The 27,651-nt window shown below is 35.1% G+C and overlaps 1 protein-coding gene across 1 annotated transcript; it reads left to right on the top strand.

Moving 5' to 3' along the window:
- Positions 1-1,999: 1,999 nt before the first annotated feature.
- On the top strand, positions 2,000-18,144 carry LOC125829592 (zinc finger BED domain-containing protein RICESLEEPER 2-like). Its single transcript, XM_049508798.1, has 4 exons — positions 2,000-2,373; positions 15,539-17,652; positions 17,758-17,819; positions 18,091-18,144. Exons 1-4 carry the CDS (start codon positions 2,000-2,002, stop codon positions 18,142-18,144), a joined length of 2,604 nt encoding a protein of 867 aa, XP_049364755.1.
- Positions 18,145-27,651: the final 9,507 nt, after the last annotated feature.

Genomic DNA, 27,651 nt, shown 5'->3' with positions numbered 1-27,651 from the left:
TTATGCATAAGTATGGTCTAATGATGAAAAGGAAGAATGGTTAGTTCACTTTTGGTGGCCTCAAAGTGGTACTTGGTATGGATGGTGGTATGGGACGCCATTCATACATTGCACAAGTATAGCTTAGGGTTACTTAAGGTGAAGGCTCTAATGTGATGAAATGGCTTATATGTCATTTATTTTATGTTTAGAGCTTTGTATGGGCCATGTCCCAAAGTTTTATGCAAAGTGTTGTAGATAGTTTGAGACAAAGTATAGAAAGACTTCCATTTGCTTTATGAAAAATGACTTCGATTGTAAAGAAAAGTTTTAAATTCCGCACTATTTTCCTATGCTCTTATGTTCATGAATGCTATGAGGCTTGTATGAGACTCTTCGGAGTCTTGTACGTCGTATTGCATTCGGGGTGTAGTGATAACGTTTAAATATACTTCTTGAAAAGAAATATAAACGATCGTATGCAATATATTTACCCAACTATGAGTCAGGGTCGATCCCACAGAGAATATGGAAGAATATTATCAACAACAAATATTTAACTCGATAGTCGTTATATAAAAATGGGGGGATTTAAATTGAAATAAAATAAAAACAATAAAAAGATAGCTTTGAACTAAGTATTTATTTATATTCAGATTATTAAAAGTAACTAGAAATGTGTTCCCCATAAGCTCATAACGCAGTAATCCTAATAATAGTAATCATTTTCTAGTGTATTACATGCAAAGTGATAAGTTAGGTATCTTTAAATCCTTGGTCCGGCATCTAGAGAATTTCACCCCGCACCATGGTCCGTCTACGTGTGTATAATTTAGTAACCCTTACCTTTACCTCATATTAGACATCATAATCGATGTTTGGCTTAGTTATTTCTTCGCACCAATCGACACTTGGCAGTCATAAGCCTAATTCAAATTGAATTGGCGTTCATCTTTGCACCATATATAGAAATATATTATTTTAATAAATTTAATCCATTAGCTTGATTTCCTTCTTCAACCTTCCATCTTTAATTCGTTTTAGCTCCAAACTTCTTCATTTTTCCACCAATTTAATCCTACAAATAAAATATACCATTTAACACAATTCATAAAATTCATGCTCAAAAATGACAAATATAAATAATAAATGTGACGAAATAGTGATTAAAAATATGTATTTTTAGCCTCACATCATGTAGGCTCGGATTGTGACACTGTCGTGTTCTTTAACTTTGTGGAGAATGAGTGAGAGTATCTCTTCATAATCCTTGGGATTTCTACGCTCATGAGGGGGAATGTACCTATCTTTCTTTTTGTACAGTAATTCAAATTCCAAAATCTTTTTAGCCAAAAGATCCAGCTGAGTCAATAGTGTGGCCAAGTTCTGGTCCTTCTTTATCTCCTTGTTGGTTTTAGTCATGTGATCAAGGAGTGTAACACCCCGAAAATCTAACAACCTAATATTGGTGAGTCCTCATGGTTCGAGGACAAGACATCATTCATTTCTAGTTTTTATTATGCTTTCTATTTTTTAGACTTTATTGATGTAAAGGGCTTTGACCCTATTTGTACTCTCTATTGTACTAGATGGTGATTGAGACAAGGTCAAGACTCTTATTTTTGTTTATGAAAAAGAAGTTGACTTCGATTGTAAAAGTTTTAAATTTTTCGCATCATTCCTATGGCTTTATTTGTATGATTATGCTAAGGGCTTATATGCGGCCTCTTCGTGGCCAAGCACATTGTGTTACGTCTAGGGGGTACCCTTGGATCGTGACAAACTTGGTATCAGAGAATAAAGTTTTGGGACGATTTTTAGTATTGATGTCTCATGAACCATGTCTAGTAGAGTCTTGTTCATGAGTGTGAAGCGCGTCACACTTATGAATGAGAGGCTATAAGATGTTTAGGAACTTTCACTTCTTTCATTACTCTTTAGTCGTGCTTTGGAGTCCTAACTCTATGAAGTCCGTTTCCTAACCCTTCTCTTGTGATTATAGGTAATGAATACAAGAATAATGAATGCAAAGAGAGTGGAAGAGGAGAAAGAGAATGAGGGAGTTCCTCCCCAAGCTCCTCAAAATCCTCAAGTTCCTATTGATGAAGGGTCTATGACTAATGTGGAGATAAGGGTGGCTCTCTTAATGACTCAACTCATGATGACTCAAACTCAATCCGTGACCATTCAAGCCCAAGCCAACCGAGATATTGGGCCCCGGGTAAACCCTAATGTGAGCACCATGGGCTCAATGTTGAGAGACTTTACTAGAATGAACCCTCATATGTTCTTTGGTTCCAAAGTGAATGAAGACCCACAAGAGTTTATGGAAGAGGTCTACAAGATAGTGGATGTTATGGGGATGACTTCTATTAAGAAAGCCGAACTAGTCGGGTATTAATTGAAGGATGTGGCCCAAGTATGGTATACTCAATGGAAGGATAATAGGGCTATAAGAGCGGGTCCCATTGGTTAGGAAGTGTTCAAGAATGCAATCATCAGTAGGTTCTTTCCACGGGAAAAGAGGGAAGCAAAGGTGGAGGAATTTATCAACCTTCGTCAATGAGATATGAGTGTCTAAGAATACTCCTTGAAATTCACTAAGTTGTCCAAGTATGCCCCATCATTGGTGTCTAAACCTAGAGATGAGATGAGCCAATTTGTGACCGGTGTGTCCGACTCGATTGACGGCGAATATCGTGCGGCAATGCTTCATGATAATATGGATATTTCACGTCTAATGGTGTATGCTCAACAAGTTGAGAAGACAAGTCTTAGGAAGAAAAATAGAGAGGTAAAGAGGGAAAGGACCGATGATGGGAATTCTTCTAAGGGTAAGTTCGAGGGTCAAGGTAGGCCAAGATTCAAGAAGAAGTTTTCCAACCAAGGCTCCTCTAGTGGTCCAAAGGTCGACCAAGGGTCAACAAAGATAGGGTGTCTAACCCTAAGCCTCAAGGAGGCAATAGTGGTGGATCGTCTATGGTAAGGCCTACTTATGCCAAGTGCGGTAAGAAACATGATGGTAAATGTCTTACCGGCATGGATGTGTGCTATGGTTGTGGAAAGAGTGGCCATCAATTTAAAGATTGCACACCCCGTACGGCCAAAGGGAGATATGATAAGCAAACTCCTTCTAGTGTTCAAACTCCGATGCTCCTAAGAAGAACCGTTTTTAGGCTCTTTAATCCCGAGGTGACAAAGAGAGTTCCCCGGATGTTGTGACGGGTATGTTGCAAGTCTTTTTGATTGATGTTTATGCATTGTTAGACCCAGGTTCCACTTTGTCTTTTGTTACACCTTTTGTGGCTATGAAATTTGGAATACTCCCCGATGTGTTAAAAGAACCTTTTTCGATGCCTAACCCGATTGGTGACTCGGTAGTAGCAAAAAGATTTTATAGGAGTTGTCCTATTTCTTTCTCTCATAAAGTCATTTTGGTTGATTTGGTAAAATTAGACATGCTTGATTTTGATGTAATTTTGGGCATGGATTGGTTGCATGCATGGTATGTTTCAACAGATTGTAGGACCCGGATGGTCAAATTTCAATTTCCAAAAGAGCCAATTTTAGAGTGGAAAAGGGGGAATTTTATTCCTAGAGGTCAATTTGTTTTATGTCTAAAATATAGGAAAATGATCTCCAAGGGGTGCATGTATCATATTGTTAGGGTTGTGGATGTTGAGTCTAAGGTACCTTCTTTAGAGTCGGTCCCCGTGGTGAGTGAGTTTCCAGAAGTCTTTCCCGATGACTTGCCCGGCATTCCTCCCAAACGGGAAATAGACTTTGGCATTGATCTTTTGTCGGATACACAACCCATATTCATCCCTCCATATAGAATGGCTCCAGCCGAATTGAAAGAGTTGAAGGAGCAACTCAATGACTTGTTAGACAAGGGTTTTATTCAACCAAGCATATCTCCATGGGGTGCTCCGGTATTGTTTGTGAAAAAGAAAGATGGGTCCCTTAGGATGTGTATAGACTACCGCCAATTGAACAAGATGACTATAAAGAATAAGTATACCCTTCCTAGAATTGACGATTTGTTTGATCAACTTCAAGGAGCTAACTATTTCTCCAAGATAGATCTTCGTTCGGGATACCATCAACTAAGGGTAAAAGGGGTTGACATTCCCAAGACGGCCTTTAGGACCCGTTACGGTCACTTCGAATTTGTGGTTATGTCATTTGGGTTGACCAATTCCCCGGCGGCATTCATGGACCTAATGAATAGGGTATTTAGGCAATATCTTGATTCGTTTGTGATCATTTTTATTGGCGATATTTTGATCTATTCAAGAAGTGAGGGTGAACATATGGATCATTTGAGGATCGTGTTGCAAGTCCTTAAGGACCACTAATTATATGCTAAGTATAGTAAGTGCGAGTGTTGGCTAAGGTCGGTTGCCTTCCTTTGTCATATTGTGTCTGGCATGGGTATTGAGGTAGATCCTAAGATGACGGATGCGGTCAAGGGTTGGCCTAGACCTTTAACTCTTACCGATATTAGAAGCTTTTTGGGTTTGGTCGGTTACTATAGGAGGTTCGTTGAGGGTTTCTCCTCTATTGCTTCTCCATTGACGGTTTTGACTCTAAAGAAAGCTAAGTTTGTGTGGTCAGAGGCTTATGAGAAAAGCTTTCAAGAATTGAAAGATAGACTTACATCCGCTCCGACTTTGACCTTACCAGAGGGTATGGATGGGTTTGTGGTAAATTGTGACGCTTCTCGAGTGGGTTTGGGATGTGTCCTTATGCAACGTGGTAAAGTGATTGTCTATGCATCGAGGCAACTCAAGGTATGTGAAAAGAATTATTCAACTTATGATCTCGAATTAACGGTGGTGGTGTTTGCCTTGAAAATATGGAGACACTACCTTAATGAGGTCCATGTAGATATTTTCACCGACAACAAAAGTCTTCAATATGTGTTTAGCCAAAAAGACTTGAATCTCGACAAAGAAGGTGGTTAGAACTTTAAAAGGATTATGATATGAGTGTCCTTTACCACCCCGGCAAAGCCAATGTAGTTGTGGATGCCCTAAATCGAATGTCCATGGATAGTGTGGCTCATGTAGAAGATGAGAAGAAGGATTTAGTTCGTGATGTGCATAGGTTGCCCTGGTTAGGTGTCCAACTAGTGGATTCCACCAAGGGTGGAGTTATGGTCCATCATAGTTCCAAATCGTCTTTGTTGTAGATGTAAGTCTAAGAAACACCTTGATCCTATTTTGATGGAGTTGAAAGAATTGGTTCTCAACAAGTCCGTTGAGGCTTTCTCCCAAGGGGGAGATGGGGTAGGTACCAAGGTAGATTATGTGCTCTGGATGTTGATGGCTTGAGCTCTACAAGAAATAACACTTTTAGTGGCAGCTAAAGTCGCTGCGAATTACATTTAGTGGCGACAGAAGGGTCATTGGCGTTCCAACTGAAACTAAAGGTTATTTGTGGCGACAAAGATAAGTTGCCACAAAAAGACATCTTTGTGGCGATATTTGTTGCCACAAAAGCTTATTTATATCGTCACAAATATATTGGACAAGTTGTCCAATAAAAAGGTCGCCACTGATGGAAAGGATATAGCAACAACAACAATTGCCACAAACACTACTAGGGGTTACTTTAACCCACCACAATAGAGTTCACTTTTAATATTGGGAAAATTTACTCCACAAATACTAATATATTTTGAAAAAAAAATTAATATTTATATATTTAGTGCTAGTTGCCTGAAAATATAGCAATTGTCCATTACTCATACAAAGACATAACCAAAATACTTCTCACTAAGAGAATGTGATATCTTAAAACTCCTCTGTCAATAATTTTTCATCACTTGAAGAACCATCCCTGTAATAGAAAAAGAAAGTAAAGATTCACTTCAATCAATTTGAAATTAAGCAGGAAAGGAATTTGAGAACAACATAAAAAATTCATGCTTACATAAATGGATTACTAACTTCTTACTCACAGTTGCACTATACATGGATGAACAACACATTTGGTATTACAATAATTTTCTCAATCAAAAGATAGAAGGAATAAATGTGATTTCTTATTATTATATTCATATAAATAACAAAATTTTCTTTGTCATTGACATTAATTTAATTCTTTAATATAAAAGGCATATTGTTGTAAACAATAGTCATTCAACTACAGAGTAGATGAAATAAACAATCAACTTAAAAATAGAAGAACGTGATATTTACTACAATTTATATAGGTGTCTTGTACATGTTGATGTTCCTATATACCTGATTAACATCATACTCCATTTACTTGTACCAAGTGATATATGTATTCACCTCTTCAACTTCTTTTTTCATATAACAGATTCATCAATTTACCTTAATGAAGACAATTACCTTCATTTAGGTGTATCGAGCAGCACTAAAAGTATGCACCTGATTGAACTTTTGTTTTTCCATGAGTTTGGTATAAGCTAGATATTCAAAGGTATTATCCAATCAGGGAAAGCTAAAAAATGAATATATAATCGAAGGTACATTGCCTAGCACCTGCTAACTGATGGTGATAGTACTGTTCAAAGAAAAAGATGCCATGAACATCAAAACTTGCAAACAACAATCTGATTTGAGACTAGTGAAAAATTACTTCCAAAATGTACAACACATGCTCATTTCACTAAAGTAAATCAGAATCATACATGTTAGCTTTCAAGGAATTAAACTATATTCAAAGTACAGTGTCCTAAGGAATCCTCATAACTTGAATCAATGAGAAAGGCAAAAAGTGCTAAAAGAATACAACTGATTCATTAAAATAAGCACCAGAAACATACTTCCTTCATTTTAATTTATTTGTCTGATTTTGACTGAACACAGGGTTTAAGAAAGAAATAAAGAAGAATTAAATAGTTACAAGAAAATAATTCCAGTTCATGAACAATATTTACTGGAAATTTTTTCATTTACAGCAATGAATTAAATAGCAATAAAGAATTTGAAAGAAATAAACACAACCCACTGTGAAGAATTTGGTCAGTCTTGTACAAGTCTATTTACACCTCTTTCATACTATAAATTACCTTGGCATAGGTCAAATAAGTATAACACTAATACACAATCGCCCAATTTTGTAGATTACTAATGCTTGGGTGAGGTCAAGTTCTTGAACAACTCCAAAATTGGTCATCTAATTATTTTTAGATAAATATAATTGAACAAGGTAAATTTTACAATTAACAACTAAATACTAGTACTCTAAATAGTGCAACTTTCTGTGCATAAATACCAAAAGGAAAAGAAAGAAAACAACATGAACCCTTCTTAAATTTCATGAAATAGTACCCTGATTAAGTATCTAACATACAACATGAACCCTTCTTAAATTTCATAAAATAGTGTACCCTGATTAAGAACAAAACACATAAGTAGTGAAGATTAATGTAATGAAGAAACTGCAATAATATGAAACTCATGCTAAAAGAAAATTCACTAACAGTTATTATCAATCAGTGATAAAACAAAATAACAACAACAAATAACAGAGCAAATATCAAAAAGGGAAGTGAAGAACTCATTAAAAATCATTTTGCTGGACTAACTAATCTTATCTTATCAAAAGAATCCATCATATATTTTCACGTAAAACTCAAAGAACATGTCTAAAGTTTCAGCAGTTATTGCACTAAGAAATTACCTAACCAGTAGCACAAAAAATATCTTATGTGCATATAACAAAGAATCAAACCATTATATATATCTATGTAGAACTTCAACTTGAAAGTACACTATCCTCTACGATGGCCTTTTTTTCATCTAACGTAACCACATTTTTGGTAATTGGATATAAATTGAAAGTATTCAGGATAAAAGGTATTATGTAAAATACAGGTGAAAGAAGAACGGAAATTGTTTACATTAAAATTACCAGGCCTAGAGTATGTTTAGTCGTTATAAACAATACTTTAAGTACATCTCACCCCAATCCATCATGTATTACAGTAACAAGGACAAGGCAAAGTGCAAATATTATTTTACCTTGAGATGAAGGAAGAAGATCCAACATTTCCTCGTAGAAGGAGCCCGTATGAATAAACCTACTATATTTATTTCCCCCATAACTGTAAGTATTAGCTTGCTAGACTATTTTAGTTCATCTTTTCCCTGCAAAATTGAAAACACACTAAAATTGTTTCTCAAATCTATTATCAATGAATTTGGTTTTTAAGCCAAGGACATATATCATATTAAGCTTGACAATTGAATATGTTTCAATTTGCATTATCGTCATCCCAGTTTCTTTTTATCTATAACAAGTTATTAATCATTTAAAATTAATTGAGATTGTACTTCTACTTCACCTTTATCATAATTCAGGTAATCAAAATGGAAGTGGAAATTTTCTCTCTTACACAATAATTCTGTAACATTCATTTAAAAGAGAGAATATTCATTCAGAATGACTTTTAATTATAAATGCAAAATAAATAATCTAAATCCTAGTCGTCTGTATCTCTTGTCCCAATTTCAGTGCTTCACAATACTGAACCAAATACTTTTGTCAATTCAGTAATTCACACTCGTTAATTTTAGCAAAAATGAACAGTATGGATTATAAAATATGCATCACTAAAAGATATGTAATTTCAAAAAGAAACTTTCAGCTTACCAGGAAAAAAAGATATCTGAGAGAGGAATATCAAAATCGAAAATTCACAAAATAAGTTTGGCGAAGAAGGCATCCTTTTGTGAGGAGGGGTGGAGATCTGTCGATTCCTCAGAGATAAGGGCTTCAGATGACTACTCCTGTGTGAATTTCAAACTGGTCAGACAAATTGGAGAAAAAATCTGAGAATACAAGTGTATAAACGTCAACATTTATAGATTTTCAAGGCCAAATTCATGTACCATCAAAAAGGATTTGAAATTTAAGTAACTACTTGATAGATTTGAGCTATTTGAGTTGCGCGATAATGGAGAATTTTGAAGAGAGAGGAACGTTTTCTAAGAGAGACACAACTAGTGTTTTACTTCTCCTTTAATTTAGGGTTGTTCTTTCTCTTTACTTTTTTTTATATTAATTAAAAGTAAAATCATTCAGATGTAGTGGCGATCATGTCGCCACAAAAATTCTTTTGAGGCGATTTCTCATAAGTTGCCACTAAAACATTAGAGTTCAAAAAAAAATTTCACCCGGAATGAAAAACTCAACTATATTAGAGGCGACCTAAGAATAGTCTCCACTAAAGGTTTAATCATTTATAGTGACTTCAAAATGTCGCCACTAAATGTTACCAATTTGTAGCGAGTTTAAAAGTCGCCACAAAAGGCTCGTCTTTTGTATCAATTAACCAAGTCGCCACTAAATGTCGTCGCAAGAAATTGAATTTCTTGTAGCTATCAAATTTTAGAAGAGGCTCATGGTTTGCGGTTTTCTATTCATTCGGGAGCCACCAAGATGTATCATGATCTACGAAAAGTCTATTGGTGGAATGATATGAAAAAGGATATAGCGGGTTTTGTGGCCAAATGTTCGAATTGTCAACAAGTTAAGGCCGAACACCTAAAACCGGGAGGTTTGTTCCAAGATATAAATATTCCCACCTGGAAGTGGGAGGAGGTGAATATGGACTTTGTGGTGGGTTTGCCTCGTACTCGAAGGCAACATGATTCTATATGGGTCATTGTTGATAGGATGACTAAATCAGCCCACTTCATTGCTATCAAGGTTTCTTTTTCGGCGGAACACTATGACAAGTTGTACATCAAGGAAATAGTGAAGTTGCATGGGGTTCCTTTGTCTATCATTTCGGATTGAGGTACTCAAATTACTTCACATTTTTGGAAGGCATTCCAACAAGGGCTTGGTACCAATGTTAAACTTAGTACCGCTTTCCATCCTCAAACGGATGATCAAGCGGAACGCATCACTCAAACCTTAGAGGACATATTGAGGGCGTGTGATTGATTTCAAGGGTAATTGGGATGACCATCTCCCATTGATAGAATTTGCCTACAACAACAGTTACCACTCATGCATTGTCATAGCTCAGTTTGAAGCACTATATGGTAGGAGGTGTAGATCTTTGGTTGGTTGGTTTGAAGTAGGTGAGTTTGCTCTAATTTGTCCCGAACTAGTTTATGATGCCATTGAAAAAGTTCGACTCATTAGAGAGAATTGAAGACGGCCCAAAGTTGGCAAAAAAATATGCCGATATTAGAAGGAAGGATCTTGAATTTGAAGTTGGTGATTGGGTCTACTTGAAAATCTCACCTATGAAATATGTGATGAGGTTTGGTAAGAATGGGAAGCTTAGTCCCCGGTATGTGGGCCCATACAAAATCTTGAAATGTGTTGGGAAATTTGGATATGAATTAGACTTGCGAAATGAGTTGGCCCCAGTTCACCTGGTATTTCATGTTTCCATGCTCAAGAAGTGAATTGGTGATCCGGTATCCATCCTTCCTTTAGAGGGTTTAGGAGTTGATGAGAACCTTCCTTATGAAGAAGTCTCGGTTGAGATTTTGGACCAATAAGTGAAGAGGTTGAGAAATAAGGAAGTAGCCTTCGTTAAGGTCTTATGGACGAATCACTTAGTTGAGGGTGCTACATGGGAGGCCGAGGCCGATATGAAGTCCCGTTATCCTCATCTTTTTCCTTCTACTCCTATCCAAACTTGAGGTAAGTAGTTTTCTTGAGTTGGTGTTTTGGAAGTCTTATGTGCTATAAGTGCTCTTTATGATTTCCTTATGTTGTGCATGTTCTTGTGAGGATTCTTGTTTAGCATATATTGAGTTTTCATTATTTATATGATCCTTATATAGATTTGCATTTTCGTATGATGATTACATATTTCACTTCATGAGGTGAATTGATGAACATGCTTAGTTATGTTTTGATGAAATGGCATGTTGGCTCCATATTATTGTGTTGAGCTTGCTTGAGTTGGAGAAGGTAATTCCTCCTATGCTTATGTGAATTGATGAGTTTCATGCTTATGGGGTTGGTAGATGTAGTTCTGACTTCCTTGTGTTGCATTGGCCATGTTTTGAAATGGAGTTGAAGTTTCCTCATTTTGGTACATTTGTAAGTTTTGCATATTTTTTATGTTTCATGCATGATGGGCTGCTAGTCTAGAGTTTCTAACTTAGTTTGGTATTTAGATCATCATTCGGGGACGAATGTTCCCAAAGTGGATATAATGTAACACTCCGAAAATTTAATGATCTAAGCTAGAGTGTAACTTGTAGTCTAGGGTCCTAAGTAGGGTTAACATGAAGATAAGAGTCGTAAAATGACCTCCCTAACTTAGTACTAATGTTTTAGGACCTACACGTCAAGGCATGACCTCCAAGGACCTCCCAAGGGTCCTTGAGAAGGACCCAAGTGAAGGGGGAAAAACCTGTCAAAAGACAGCATGACCTACGGATGGGCACCCACGAACCGTGGGTGGACCCACACCCCGTAGGTGGGGGTCGTGGGTCGAGACTTAGTCTCCCCATTTCTCCCCTGGTCCTCCCCTTCTCTGAACCAAATGATGGTTCACCAGTACGTGGCATCACCCCACATACGGACCGTAGATGGGGGTTTTATGGGTCATACCTGTAAAGACTGCCTTAATTCGACCAAGGATCAAACATTTTGATTAATTCCTAATTAATTAAGTAAAGGTTAGGGACTATTTATATTAGTTATTTAAACATATATAAATACTTTTTAACTATTAACCACTCTTTAAACCCTCATAACTCTCAAGACTCAAACATAACCAACTTCTCTCTCAAAATATTCTCTCTCTACGACTCCATTGAAGAACAAGGCCAAGGTCAAGCTTAGGGTTCAAGTTCCAATCTTTTCACTCCAATTTCATGAGGAAAACATCAATCAAGGTATGGGAGTCTTGATTCATGGAACATTTTTCTCCATGAAGCCCTTCAACTCTTTAATTTCGAATTGATAGATTCTTCAAAAACTAGGGTTTTCAATCTAGCCATGGATTCTTCCTAAAAATGATTTCAATGGGTCAATTGTCTTATATTATGGTTGATTTGTTGTTTAATGGTGATTTTTATAGTAAAATTCCCCATGAACCCGTGAATTACCACGTGACCCCAATTTCATGAATTGTGATGGGTGTATTGATGCAAGATGAATACTATGAATTGAGTCTATTATATTTTAGTTATTGAATCTTATTTTATTCATGCCTAGTGTAGTATTTCTAGGTTTAATTGTGAGACATGATCCATGACCCTTGAGGGGGTAAATTGCTAGGGTTTGTACATATTGATGAAAGTTGTGTATAAACTTATGATTCACTTAGAAATTGAAGATCCTATGACTATTGTGTAAAGTGTGGTATTGTTGAAAGATCATTCTCCCCTTACCCTTACACATGACTTTGTATTAATTGTCTAGGATGATGATAATGTTGTTGTGTTGATTGGTCATTCTCATGAAAACACTATGAATATAATGTGAAAGTTCTACTCACATGTTAATGACGATTCTAAGGTTGAAAGTACATTCTCACTTTATTGAATAAATGAGCCACTTTATGAGTTGTATTGAATGAAGGGCAAAATTTTTTCTTCACACATGTAAATGCAATTCAAGACTAATTATGTATAATTTGGGAAACAATGCTTAGCACCGAGTGGATATGGCCAATGAGGTAGAGGCCCTCCCATCAATACAATAGGCCGGGTCATCTAGATTATTCTCATGAGATGGAAACTCCTCCGCCAATACAATAGGTCGGGTTTCTAGAAGCAATCTTCATATCCTATAATTATGTTCCCACATAGGACTTTAGCTAGTGGAACCACCTAAAAGCTAATACATTTAGTTCTATATTAGACAAATAGGACACCTTATTTTGGTGTGGGGTTACATGACACCGAATTCCATGTAGCTCACATGGTCTATGTCGGTTAAGGTTATTTTCCCTACATGACAAGATAATGAATAGGACACAAACTATACTATGACTTGTTGATGAGTTTTACTTAGTAGGAGTGGGGTATAGGACTTCACTTTTACATTGCACAAGTAGACTTTGAAAGGGATTGTAGGGTGGTTTCTTTATGCTATGATGAGACATGAATGTATGCATGTATGTTGAATGGATGGTTCCTATGAATGACTTTCCTTATGTTCAAAGTAATGTACATGACTATTTCCTTATGTATGACTATTGATTATGATGAGGTCTAAAGACGATATGTTTGACTAAGGTAGCTTCAAAGGAGTACTTAGTATGGTTGGTATTATGGGATGTCAACCATACATTGCACAAGTGTTCCTTAGGGGTTGCTAAGGTAATGATTTTACTATGTTATAAGCATAAATGTGATTATGGCTTGTGTTTTACCTTGAAAGTGCATGTTGATTTCCAAACTTGACAAATGCATACTTTTTAACAAAAATGTCATTTTTATCATATTTCAAGGATTTTTATGCATGCTTCCATACTTAGTACTTTATGTGCTAACCCATTTCTTCTACATTTACTATGAGTGTAGGTTCCGATCGTTGAGACGTACTTCTTTCTTCAATAGAAGCTTGGGTTGACTATTCCCTAAGCTTGGTGAGTCCTCATGGTTCAAGGACAAGACATCATTCATTTCTAGTTTCTATTGTACTTTATATTTTTGAGACATTATTGATGTAAAGGGCTTTGACCCTATTTGTACTTTCTATTGTACTAGATGGTGATTGAGACAAGGTCTAGACTCTTATTTTCGTTTATGAAAAAGAAGTTGACTTTGATTGTAAAAATTTTAAATTTTCTGTATCATTCATATGGCTTTATGTGTATGATTATGTTAAGGGCTTATATGCGACCCCTTCGGGGTCAAGTACGTCGTGCTACGTCTAGTGAGGTACCATTGGGTCGTGACAAGGAGTTGGGCTACTATTACATAGGGTTGTCGTATTAGACCACCCGGAGAAATTGGTCAGCCACTCCTCTGTTCTCAGGACCAAAACCTCTATAGAAGCAGTCCAGCAGTATCTTATTTGGAATTCCATGAGTTGGGCATTTTAGCAATAGTGTCTTAAATCTTAGCCACAACTCGTGGATTGTCTCACCCTCTATTTGCTTGAAATTTAGGATGTTATCCCTAAGAATCAATATTTTTAAATGGGGGTGGTCCACTTGGTTACCGTTGCTAAGAGACATGCTCATTTCCTCTGTTCAACAAGCAACACAAAAACCAAAACTAAAAGTAAGTAGATTCAACTATGATTAAAAAGAATAAAATCCAACTTCACCAAAAGAATCTCAAACAACAACACTCCCCGGCATCGGTGTCATTTTGATTTAATATTTCAATGACACTTCATCCAATTCTAAGTGTCAACGATCACTATTTAGTATAAAACTCAACTAAATGAGTTGGGATCGAATCCCACAGGGAGCGGTCCATGTTTAAGAGTCAATTAGGAAGCATGAACATGATCAAATCAGTCATAGGAATAAACATTATCGAATAAAGACATCATTCAAATCAGGGGTGACACGAATGTCAAATGAGGGGGTTTGGTTTGAAATTTTTAAGTACAAACAGTGGCAAACAATACGAAATAACAATAATGAGATGGGTTCTTGGGATGCGATTCGATTATAGGCTAATATAGACAAATGGGTAATTGCAACAATTAGAAATAGGTAGATAGTAATGAGTAAGCTATGCTATAGAGGAGATAAACTTTCTCTCGAACAATTTACCCAAATCAAGTTGATTTCTCTCTAACATCAACAAGCATGCAAAATAAGAACAACCGACACCTTTATTCACTCACTCTCTCAAGCTGAATGTGTGGGATTGGGTTTAGGGTTCACTCTCTCGAGCTGAACACAAGTCAACTCAATACCCACAGATAGGGGTGTGCAAAAACCGAACCGACCGATAAACCGAACCGAAAAAAGTGTTATTGGTTTATTGTTACCGGGTTATTGGGTTAACGGTTATTTAATGGTTTTACAAAAAAAAATTATTGGGTTATCGGTTTGTTATTGGTTTTTTAATATTGGTTATTGGGTTAATCGATAACCCATTAAGAATATAATAATAATTTTTTATTATATATATATATATATATATATATATATAATATTAAACAAAAATTATTAATATAATTAGTAGTATATTAGACTAAAAAAATAAAATTCCTACGCAATAAATAATAATTGACATTACTTAACACTTAACACTTAACACTAACAGACTCCCCTCTCTACTATTTAACCTTTAGGTTTTACATTTTAGGACTACTTATTTACTTTAGGTAGGTCAAAACTCAAAACCTAAAGAACGGCGACGACAAGGATTTGTGAGTTGCGACGATGACGACAACGACAAGTATTAGGTGACGACTAAGGTTGAGAAACTGAATTGTGAATATTTGCTCTGCCTTGAAACCATTTCATAATTTGTTGACTTCATTATTGTCTAATTCATAGTTTTCTTAAGAAACTCTTTTTTTGTTTTCCAGTGATGATCTTTTTAATTTCTCTTTAGTTAAATTGGTTTACCTTGAAACTATTTCATGATTTGCTGCCTTAATTATTGTCTGATTCATTTTGTAACAGAGACATATACATGACTGAAAATATTATAACTGATGAGGTGGTTGTCCTGGTCGATGAAAGTATTAATTCAAATGCTACACGTCAAACAAAATATGTTCAGTTAAAGGTAAAGAAAGAAAGAAAGAAAAGATCTCGGGCATGGGATCATTTCGGATCATTTGTTGATGAAGAAGGGAATAAGAAATCCATGTGTAAGCATTGTGGTGCAGATTATTTTGCTGATTCAAGTAAAAATGGTACGACGTCAATGCTTACTCATATGTTAACATGTCCAAAGATGCCTCGAATTGTTGATAAAAATCAAACTCAAATAGGCTTTAAAACAGTTCAACGGGGTGATACGGATGATGTGGTTGTTGTTTCCTGGAAATTTGAGCAAGAGCAATGTAGGAGAGCTTTATGTCGCATGGTGATTGTGGATGAACTCCCTTTCAACTTTGTCGAGAAGGAAGGTTTTAGAAACTTTATGAAAGTAACACAACCTCATTTTAAGATTCCTTCTCGTACCACTGTGACGCGTGACTGTTTTAAACTTTTTGATGCGGAGAAACAGAAGTTGAGGAAATCTTTCGGAGAAGCACAACAAAGAGTTAGTCTTACTACTGATACTTGGACCTCTTTGCAGCGAATTAATTATATGTGTATCGCTGCACATTGGATCGATAAAGAATGGATGATGCATAAGAGGATAATTAGCTTCTGTCAAGTTTCTAGCCATAGGGGTGAAGATATGGCTAATGAGATAAGTAAGTGTTTACGTGATTGGGGGTTGGATAAAAATTTTACCATCACAGTTGATAATGCTAGTTCGAATGATGTGACTGTGAAAGAGTTGTCGAAGATATTCACCAAACGGGGTACCAATTTTATGAATGGAGAACACCTTCATGTGAGGTGTATGGCACATATTCTAAATCTTGTTGTTCAAGATGGTTTGAAAGTGTCGGCTGCTTCTATTGAACGGGTTAGAAAAGCAGTTAAATACATTAGGTTGTCTCCTGCAAGGTGTAAGAGGTTCCATGAATGTGCTGAAGATGTTGATATCAATTGTAAGAAATCTTTATGTTTGGATGTTTGTACGAGGTGGAACTCCACATACTTGATGTTGAACAGGGCTATTGAGTTTGAAAATGTGTTTTCCAGTTATGTTAATCGTGATATTGGTTTGTTGCATTACCTTCAATTTGTTGAGGATGAAGATGGAACTGCTGCCGGTGCACTTTCGAGTGATGACTGGAACAATGTAAAGAAAGTTGCTGATTTCCTTCAAATCTTCTATGATCTTACTAGAGAAGTATCTGGATCACAGTACGTTACATCAAATTTACACTTTCTTAAGATTTGTGAAGTTTCTTGTTATTTGAAAAAATTGATAGTGAGTGAAGATGACACTGATGATCTTTTGGGTAAAATTGCTAAAAATATGAGAGAAAAATTTGATAAGTATTGGGGTACTCCTAACAAAATGAATAAGATGATTTTTATTTCTTGTGTTTTGGATCCTCGACACAAGTTTGTTTCGGTTGGCTTTGCACTTCAAATGATGTTTGGAAAAGAAAAAGGACTAGTTCTAGAGCATGAAGTTAGAGGCTACATGGATTTAATGTTTGGTGAATATGTAAAGTCTCTTTCAAAAGATAAAGATAGTCATCACTCTTCATCTTTATCTAGCTCTTCATTTGAAAAGTTCAGTTCACTGCCTTCAAGTTCAGATAGTACTGTCCAATCAATAGGATCTTTGGGGTCATTCATGGTTGATCTAATGAAACATAAAGCTGGAAATGCTACAATTGTTAAAACAGAATTGCAAAAACATCTTGGTGAAGAAAATGAAGTTGAAACCAAGAACTTTAACATCCTGTCTTGGTGGAAAATAAACTCACCTAGATTTCCAATTCTTGCCGAGATGGCTCGGAATGTGTTAGCTATTCCTATTTCAAGTGTGGCATCCGAGTGTGCATTTAGCACTGGTGGACGTATTTTGGATTCATTTCGGAGTTCATTAACTCCTAAATTGGTGCAAACTCTAGTGTGCCTTCAAGATTGGATTCGAAGTGAATCACGACATGTTAGTGTTGAGGAAGATATAGATGTCCTTGAACAACTTGAACAAGGTAAGCATATTCTTATTTTATTCGTTTCTTATTGGTATTATAATCAGTCGTTAATATTTTTCTAAATGATTAACATTAATTCTTTATAGATTTGGCTAATACTAGCATTCTTGATGATTAACATGGAGTTGAAGCTCTTCTTTGTTGCATTTGGATGTGGACATTTGGTAAGTTAATCTTAATTCTAGATACAAGTTATTTTAACTTGTGTATTTACTTAAAATAAGCTATCACGATCTGGACATTTAGTACTTTTATTTGATGTTGATTTCAACTGTAGAGATGGTATTAATTTTAGTTTGTGTTTTGGTTGCCCATTATGTTAGTATTAAATGTTGAAATACTTCACAACTCTTTTCCACTTTTTCTTCCAGGCTTGAGATTATCTTGGTTAGGAAATTAATGAAGATTTTGTTGATTATCTGATGGATTTGGCAGCTGTTAAAGATAGTTCAAGATGAACTGCCGATTTACAACTTGGCTTGGTTCTAATTAGTTTTAGTTTATAATTGACTAATATTAGCTTTTGCACGATTGTAAATATTAAAAATTGACCAAAGACTTTGTTGTGATGACCCCCGTTTGGTATGATTATTTTGATGTATGCGTATCGTCAAATTATTGGATAAGTCATATATTTATTTTGAAAGCATTTTCTTATTGGTTAAACCGAAAACCGAACCGTTAAAGACCTAAAACCGATAAACCGAAAACCGATAACAAATATCTTATTGGTTTGGTTATCGGTTTAACATATTTAAAAACCGAAAACCGATAAACCAAACCGATAATACTTAAAACCGAACCGAACCGACCGATACACACCCCTACACAGACCATCAATCAATAAGTTTAGTTTTAAAACCTCTCTCTCGAGCAAGCCACAAACACAAAGGTAAAACTGCATTTGCAACTACAATTCTTAAATTAAACCACAATTAATGATTGAACTCACTTCTAAATAGCATTTAAACTAACAATTAGCAATACTCACAAACTAAATCAGCCCATAATCACACCCCAAGAATTGGGGTTTTAGCTAGACATTATAAAAAGGTGAAAACAGCTACCAAATTGATTATCCATCAACTGGGTAAGTGTTGATTCGTCCTTACAATGCTCCAATTCAAAGAATCTCAAAGACCCATTTCCAATTTCTCAAAAGTGAAAAACTTCAATTTTCCAAAGCTTAGGAAAAACTAGAGAAAAATGTCTCACCAGTTCAACACTCAATAATAAACTAAAAATATATGAGCTAAGATACTAAACTAAATTTTCAAAAATGTATTTATATTCGCCAAAAATGTGTTGCGAAGAGTCACTCGGTGAAGTAATTTGGGCTCGCCGAACCACTCGGCGAGCTGCCCTTTGGTCATTTCCATCGCCCTTCTTCCTTGGCATTCAGCATCCTCAAGGTCTGTAACTTTGGGTGATCCAACATTGCATCGCGAAACCACTCGGCGATCCGCCGACTACTTCTTTCTCTCGCCAACTTGGTTCTTTCCTTCAAGGCTTTGCACACTGGAACTTTAGGCGGTCAAATAGCCATTCGGCGATTCGCCAAGTGGACTTGACGATCACCAGACTTGCTTTTCTTCATTCTTTCAGCTCGCTTTGTTCTTATTTGCAAATTAGTATCCCTACTTTGTTCCTCAACCCATATACCTGGAAATAAAGGGTTTTACATCAGTTATAGGCACAAAATAAATATTCGAGGACACTAAATCTATATAAATAAAGCCCTAAATGAGTCCAAATCTCGAACTCATTAATTATTTGTGCTAAAATGCGGTGTTACGATCCGAGCCTACACTCTAGATATGGCCAACATTCCAGAACCATTGATGGTCCCCAAGCGAACCCTTGTCCTGACTAACTACTTAGCGGAAGACTTACCCAAGCGATAATAGGCTTAAAACAAAATTTAGAACATTTAAACTCAAAGTAAATACTCAACTCAAACTGTTTGTAAAATACTCAACGACATAATTATAATAGTTTGCAAAAACATCTCAAGGAAAAGTAAATACTAAAAGACTCCTCAACTCTATCTTCTATGAAGCCTCTATTACTCAAGATGGATGTCGGGACAAGACCCACGACATCTCAAGACAACTAACAAGAAAATAAATGTGAAGTCCCCTAAAATGCAAGGAGGCTCACCCAAGCTATCTGAAGTGTAATTTGATCTTAACGAAGTGCATGTCGATGATCCTCAACACCTATATCTGCATCATAAAAAGATGTTGTTTGAATGACATCAATACATTAAATGTACAAGTATGTAATATAGCCGAAACGAAATAACTAAATGAAAGGACTGTAAGAGATAAAATATACTCAAGTTGAATGTAAGGAAATAAATGAATTAAATCATTTAAAGCTTTACAAAATACTTACTTATCTCTGAACTCAATATAATAAGTGTTATATGACACTTTAACTATATTGGAAGATTCTCTAACTGACAACTATCACTATGATCTACGTGATGATACAATGTCTTATCCACACTGCCAGAACTGTCATATATCGTGTCGGGATATAGAAACTCTCAGCGAAGTGGATCCACTAATCTCTGCTCGAAGGCACTAAGAATTCATCTAAAAAGTATGATATTGTACCCATGCCGACAAGACATGGTTTATGGGGGTTGTGAGTTGTCTGAACTCTCTCCTGTATCGGTGCTCAATACTAGTCCCAATAATATATACCTTTGTTCAAATGTATAAAACAACACTCTTTCTCTGGTTTGAGATAATTATTCAAACTATCCTCTTAAAAGAGGTAACTGCTCTGAAATATCTTTGAAACTCATTGCTCATTTAGAAAACAGTTTTTCTTTGCTCAATGTAAACATACATTCTGAGTTGAGATAATTACTCAAAAAGAGCCTCTTTAAAAATAATTGTTATGTACTCAATCTTTCTGAAAACTTATTTAACTTTTCTAAAAATAAATATTCTCTTTCTTTATGTAAAAATGAAACATTTGGGAAATACTTAGTTCCCTTATACTCTTTCTTAAAACTTTGTTAAGCTCTTTCTCAAACTCCACTTTACTTTCTCAAAACTCAGTTTAAACAATTGTGTTTTGTTTAAAAGATTTTCAATAAGAAATCAATGAATACTCATAAAATAGAGTTCATGCTAAAAAATAGACATGAACAATCATCTCAAGAATCTCAATGCAAGATATAGCAATTCAATAATTAGGAAATAGAATTCAATAATCAGTAACTCAAGAACTCATAACTCAATATCAACTCATCTCAAGAATACTAAAATCTAAGGATATAACCCCATATTACTCTTTTACTGATTTGAAAGTAGATGTCGGGCGTGAGGACGAACTAGTCCAACACGATGATAGCTTTACATATCTGAAAGAACAAAGTTCTTGGTGAAATCGACGAAGCTCAAAGAATGCTAAAACCCTAGGTTTTCTCCTCTTGGAACCTTTATCTAATGACTTGAAGTGTTAATGAAAATAAATAAACTGATTAACACTTTCTAAGCCCTTAACTAGGTGAAAACGTTGTGGTTTAGACTTAGAATAGGGGGTTAAAACGACGTAGTTTAAATACCAAGCGCATAGGGAAAAGACCAAAATGACCGCAGCTTAAAAAACTGACGGAGTGCCCTTCAAGGAAGGTTTCACGGAACATTTAAGGCTCCATGGTCCGTGAAACTCTTCATGGGATGTATAGTCGTCTGTGAACATTCGTCTGAACATTCATCTGTCTGACAGGGCTTCACTAAAATTGGCATAACGTTTTACTCCGAACTTAAAAATGAGGCAAACTTGGTGGCGTTGGAAAGATGACTCAAAAACCTTTAATTTAATAGGTCATTGACCACCTAATTCATTATGTGCTGAGAGATGTGATTGTTTGAAGTTGACCCAAAACTTTAAAGCTGATAGGTGTCTTGTACGGACTCATAAACGGACTGTACAAGCCACCACGGGGCGTCTAGGGTCCCGTCCAGTTGACTCCCACCTTGGAAGCCTTGGACGGTTGGTCACCTTTCCCTAAACGTGTCGTGGACCCCTAAACGATCCGTATAGGGAGCCGTGAAGGGTACATGATCCATTTTGGGTGTGTGGACTTGCCCGTTAACCCTCTTTAGCCTTTCTCAAAGTTTGAGGTGTTACACGAACGATTCAAATTTTAAGAGTAGAGTTGTAATGTGTTATAGTATGATTCAGGTCTTAGCTTAGAAATTTTTGAGGTGTTACATGCGGGTCACAACTCAATTTACTCAATTCATACTATGTTTTAATTGTCTAATCAACCCAAATCTGAACAAGTTATAATTTCATCAGCTAATTTTGTATTCTTATTTGACTATTGGTCAAATCTAATACTCCTTCTGTCCTTATTTACTAGTCAAATTTTGACTTTTCATGAGCTAATTTTGTGTTCTCATTTGACTATTGGTCAAGTCTAATACTCCCTCCATCCTTATTTACTAGTCAACTTTTGACTTGGCACACATTATTAATAAAATAATAATTGATAGAGTGAGTTTATCATTTTACCCCTACTAACTGATAGGTTCTCAAACATATTTACTCAGTACAGTTTTCAAAGACATTCATTTTTGTTAATAAATTGTAGGTGTAATAGGAAAAAATTGTTTTTCCTTGATTTGTCAAAAATGACAAATAAAAAGAGAAATAAAATTAAAAAATATTTGACAAGTAAATATAAACGGAGGGAGGACTAAGTATTACAATATCAGACTTGTCATTATTTTCAATTACATAAATGAGAAAAATTTCTTTAAATTTGCGATTGAAAAAAAATAAATATATTTAAGAAGTTCCTCTTAACTGGAAATAAAGATTAGCTAAAAAGAAAAACTAATGAAATGCATAACTATTATTCATCTCTACGAACACACATTTGAAATGCAATAAATTATACTGTTAGATTGAATTCAAACAACAACAAAAAACTAATATTGCTAGTTATCCTCTGAATTCATTGGACACTTTTTTTAAAAAAAAAAAATCAATGAAAGTTTACAAACTATCTTTATGAATCCATTTTTAAACACAATACCCCTTAATCCATTATATAAAATTCATTTGATCTAGTTTAAACTTTTTAGCGGATGAAGTAAATGTTATTATGTATTGTTTCAAATGTTAAAAGACACTCTCATATATTGATGCATGAGTTATTTATACAATATCTCTATTTTATTTTATTTTTAAAATTGTCCAAACGAATTCATAGGATTACTAGTAAGTTAAGTTTCGTTTGTTTTTGTTTAAAACTCAATCTGACAATTTAATGTATTGTTTTGATATTCACGTAGCTACTTCAAAAGAAACTTGTCTAAAATTATCTATAGGGGAAAGGGGTTGGATTTTTAAATGTATAGAGATGATTAATAATTATGCATTTCAGTTTTTTTTTTTTTCTTATTTTCTTTTGCTTATATTTATTTTCAATTAAGAGGTACATAAATACCAAAATGTTTAAATTGCAAACATGAGAGAATTTTTACTCCATCTGCTAAACAATTAAAAATGGGTCAACGGGTTTTCTATTATGGATTTAGGGTATTGTATCTAAAATTGGATTCTTAAAAAATGACATGTAAATTTTAGTTGACTTTTGAAATTTTTTTCTTAATTTTAACTTGTTGAAAATATGGGCATAATTTGATTACCATATTGTCCAGAAAAATTCAAAAGTGAGATATATTGTGTAAATCCAATATAGTTTTGACTCTTACTGATATGCCAACATCCAAGAAATTATAAATAGACATTTATTCTTGTGATGAATATCATTAAATTACAATAGAGAAAAAGAATTGTTTTTTTTTTCTCAACATGAATATTTACAACACTATTTTAATCATTTCATTTTTATTTATCTTGTCCTTGAGTGGAATTGTTGCTACTGCTTCTACTAAGGGTCCTTTAACTCGTTATCAAATTTGGATTGCAAGTGACCTCCCTAATGGAACAAATCCTTTATTTGTCCATTGTTGGTCCAAAGACAATGATTTAGGAACTCATTTTCTTAATCCTGGACCTGAGGGTTATCATTGGCATTTTCATGAGAATATTTGGCAGACAACTAAGTACAAGTGTGAATTTGTTTGGGTTACTAAGACCATAACCTTTTATGTTTTTGAAAGTGATTCAGACAAGTGTAGAGGTCGTGGTGATATATGTTATTGGTTGGTTAGGGAAGATGGCTTTTATTTTGCAAATTATATCAACCCTTTTCCATATGACTTAAAACTCATGGTTTCATGGTGATATGATATATATGATCAATAGTACGAAATATCATGACAATTGTATGAGTAGAATAAAATACTAATGGCTTATTAAGTATTATGAATTGTAATTTTCTCATGATATATATATATATATATATCAAATTACATATGATGATTATTCATGAATAGTAATGATTATTTCAACTCAGAAGACTCAAATATGACTATGTCTTTGACTTTATTATGATCGCTTAAACTGTTTATGATTTTTTATAAATTGTGCATTCAATTATTCTATTTGTTTAATCTTCAATTTCTTTTTAAAATAAATTTTATGTATTTAGAAATTACATTAAAAAACAGTTAAATATTTAAAAAGTATTTGAAGGAACTGTGGTCAAAGAAAACATTCGTTGACTTTTCAAATAGTAACTAAGAAAAAAATAAAATAGAGAAAAAAAATAGTCAGGTCTTTTTCAACTTATGGAAAAAGTATTATATATTATTTTTTTGATTGAGAGTTCATGATCAAAATTACATAGGCCGTTCATGATCAAAATTACATAGGACGATCATACCATAGAAGAAGGTGTCACAATTTAAATTATGGAATCGTGCAGACACCTACTCTAATTTAACTAGACAGAAAAACCCTTACCATCTCCATTGACAAGAATAAAGAAATAAGAAAATTCCTTTCAAAAACATCATAAATAAATCAACAGCTCTTAAAGACCCAGTGAAGACAATACAAGGGCTTATAACAGGGTACAGATATAAGATAAATAACGTAAAAGATCGGCACGACTTTCATTTAAGGATGAAATAGATGGAAGTTGATGATGAGTGACTATCATGCTACGCTTCAAACAACTTGAAACAAACCTACACCAACAAAGATAAGTTTTGAAACAAACCTACACCAACAAAGGAGTAGCTAGAGTTTTGAAAGGTTGGTTTTGAACTTTGAGTTAAGAGTTGAGAATTTGGTCCGTTTTGAGTTTGAAAGGTTAAGTTGTTAAGAAAGTGGTTTTGGAGTCTTTTGGAGTTTCGAATGTCGAAATGGGATTTTGTTGACTCCATTAATCCCATAACGTGGTATCTAAGCTGTGAGAGTTGTCGATTTCAGATTTCGAGTCTATTTGAGGATTTGAGGTCCTAAGTTGTGAGATTTTAGTCTTTGGGTTGACTTTGGTCAACATTTGAATTCGGATGCTCAGATTGGAATTTCGAGAGTTCTATTGGATTTGGGGGATGATTTAGCCTAATTGAGGTCTTGGTTGATATTTGGAATTACCCACTTCTCTAAAAAATTGATGTAGGTATTGTTGTTTTCGGAAAGTGATATCAGAGAGGGTTTTTGGCCTGCCAGTTCAGGTTTTAAGCCTCATTTTCCATTTTTGAGCTTGGTGAACGCTTGGTGGCGATTTTTGAAAGGATTTTCCGTGTTATACCATTTGGATAAGTGTCACGACCCAGATCGTCATGATTGGCACCCACACTAACCCTCTGGTGTGAGAACCATTACTACAACTCAACTAACAATTTAACTTAAAATTAAGACATTTAAAGATACGGAAGCAGGTTTAAATGACAATAAAAATGGAGTCCCCATAAACTCCAAAGGTTTAAACAATTAACTAACCAAACTAATGCGGAAATTCAACCCCTCAAACCTGAAAGTCATTGTACCAAAACTCTACGAACAACAAGTCTAAGAACAAGAGGTACAACCCCAAAACTAAACAAACAGCTTCAACAAATAGTCTGAGTTCGAAGAGAGTGGACTTAAATAAGAAAAATTCATGGCAGCCTAAAAGAACTGGTTCACCCTTTAATTCGGTCACGCTCAATAGTCGTAGCTAAGGTCTATAAATAGTCGTCTAAAGATGTCATATACTCAACAAAGAACAAGCAAGTGCAGTATTAGTACACAACCACAGTGTGCTGGTAGGATCACACGGCTATCCCAATAAGTGAAAGACATGCAAGTAACTACAACATTATAAAATAAGCATATACCAAACATATACAATATTAGTCATTTTTTCAGAATCAATGTAGCATTCCACGTTCTCAATAATACTCATTGGTTATCATTTTAAAGCAGCAAATAGTCTTTCAACCTCAATCACCATTAGATAAGAACGTAATCATCGCAAGTAGATACACAACACAATTCAATGGTCCTCTAACGGAACCCAATTCAATGGTCCTCTCATGGAACCCAAAACCCAAACTGTTAGTGTACCGGTTCATGGTACCCGATTCAATGTTTATGCTGAAACATGACAACCGATCCCATATTTATGCCGAAACGTGGAAACCAATTCCAAATGTATGCCAGAACGTGGCAACCGATCCAAGTTAGTGTGTCGGAACGTAACATCTGATTCATTCAACAAACCACAATCACAATCACAATGTCTATTCTCACAATCATACAACAAGAGGTGATCCATGGCATACAATTATTCAATTATCCTCATTTATGATTAGGGTGATCAATAATGCAACATTCACACACATGCATTATAATGAGCAATTACAAGCATATATCACACCAACATGAAATCACAACCATCACCTACCTCGAATTCAAGCTTGAATCCCCTAAGGCACTTGAATCTTCTTTTTCCAGACTCTTCCCGCTTGTTCGTGGTCTAAAAACGTACAATTAACGCAAGGATCAACAATCAAAGATCTAATTATCCGGATTATAACAAATCAATAACCCTAGACCAAACCCAAGATCCTAATATCCAGATTAGGGCATTTTCCACCATAATTTTCATATCAAAACCCTTCCCCATCGATAATCACCCACAAATTTACATTCTACGGATGAAAAAATGGATTCGGGGAGTTAAAACCTTACCTTTAGCCTCAAAAATGGTGGAAAACTGTCAAGAAAGCACCTGGGGTCGTCTCCTAGCTCTCAAAGTTGAAACTTGCAGAATAAAATGATTTTGGGGTTTATCTCCGACTTAAATCGCGACAGTCCCGCTATGGCGCCCCCCAGCCCGTCACAACGGCTTATAAGGAAACAGAATGTCGAATTAAGAGCTTCAAACCCCCATTTCACAACACACCTTCACCCCACGACACTCAGAAAATACCCGTTCACGCTAAGAACAATTTGGGGAATTCTACTTGCTCGAATTCAATTTTGTAAGTCGTACGGGTTCCTTAACGTCTTAGCTATCCACTCATGCAATAAATTTCATTATTACTCTTCTCATTCATAACCAGATTTCCCTAGACTCTCCTAACTCCGATTTCGTCCAAAACTGGACTAGGCTAGGAAATTTCAAGTTACTACTCAAAAGTTTTTCTGGTTCAATTATTTCCCCATTGGCTTTTTCCTAACGACGAAATCAGGTCATTACAGTAAGCTTCTATAATCCTAAATATTTATTTACCTTTGATTATTTATGGGTTTTAACATCAAAATATGGTATTTTGGTTGGTGAATGATGAGGTTTTTCTAGAACTCAAGTTCTTAATTAGCTAAAATGGGGATTTTGAATTGATTTTAAGTCCCCTTTCGAAATAATATTCCCTAATGTGTTTCTAAATTCTTGAGTAATTTTTTCAAATATTAAATTTCTGATTCAGACCTTAAATTTGGAATTGGGTTTGGAATTGATTGACCCATTTCTCAATAAAATTGATGTAGGTATTGTTGTTTTCGGAAAATGATTGTGAATAATTGATCATGTAAGATTGTGTAGCTTTGGAAGTGATTCGG

The sequence above is a fragment of the Solanum verrucosum genome, unplaced genomic scaffold (genome assembly GCF_900185275.1).
Source record: "Solanum verrucosum unplaced genomic scaffold, falcon-dt-bn FXZP01000031.1, whole genome shotgun sequence".
In the NCBI taxonomy this organism is placed as follows: Eukaryota; Viridiplantae; Streptophyta; class Magnoliopsida; order Solanales; family Solanaceae; genus Solanum; species Solanum verrucosum.
The sequence above is the reverse complement of the archived record's forward strand: the minus strand, read 5'-3'. Positions and strand labels throughout refer to the sequence as shown.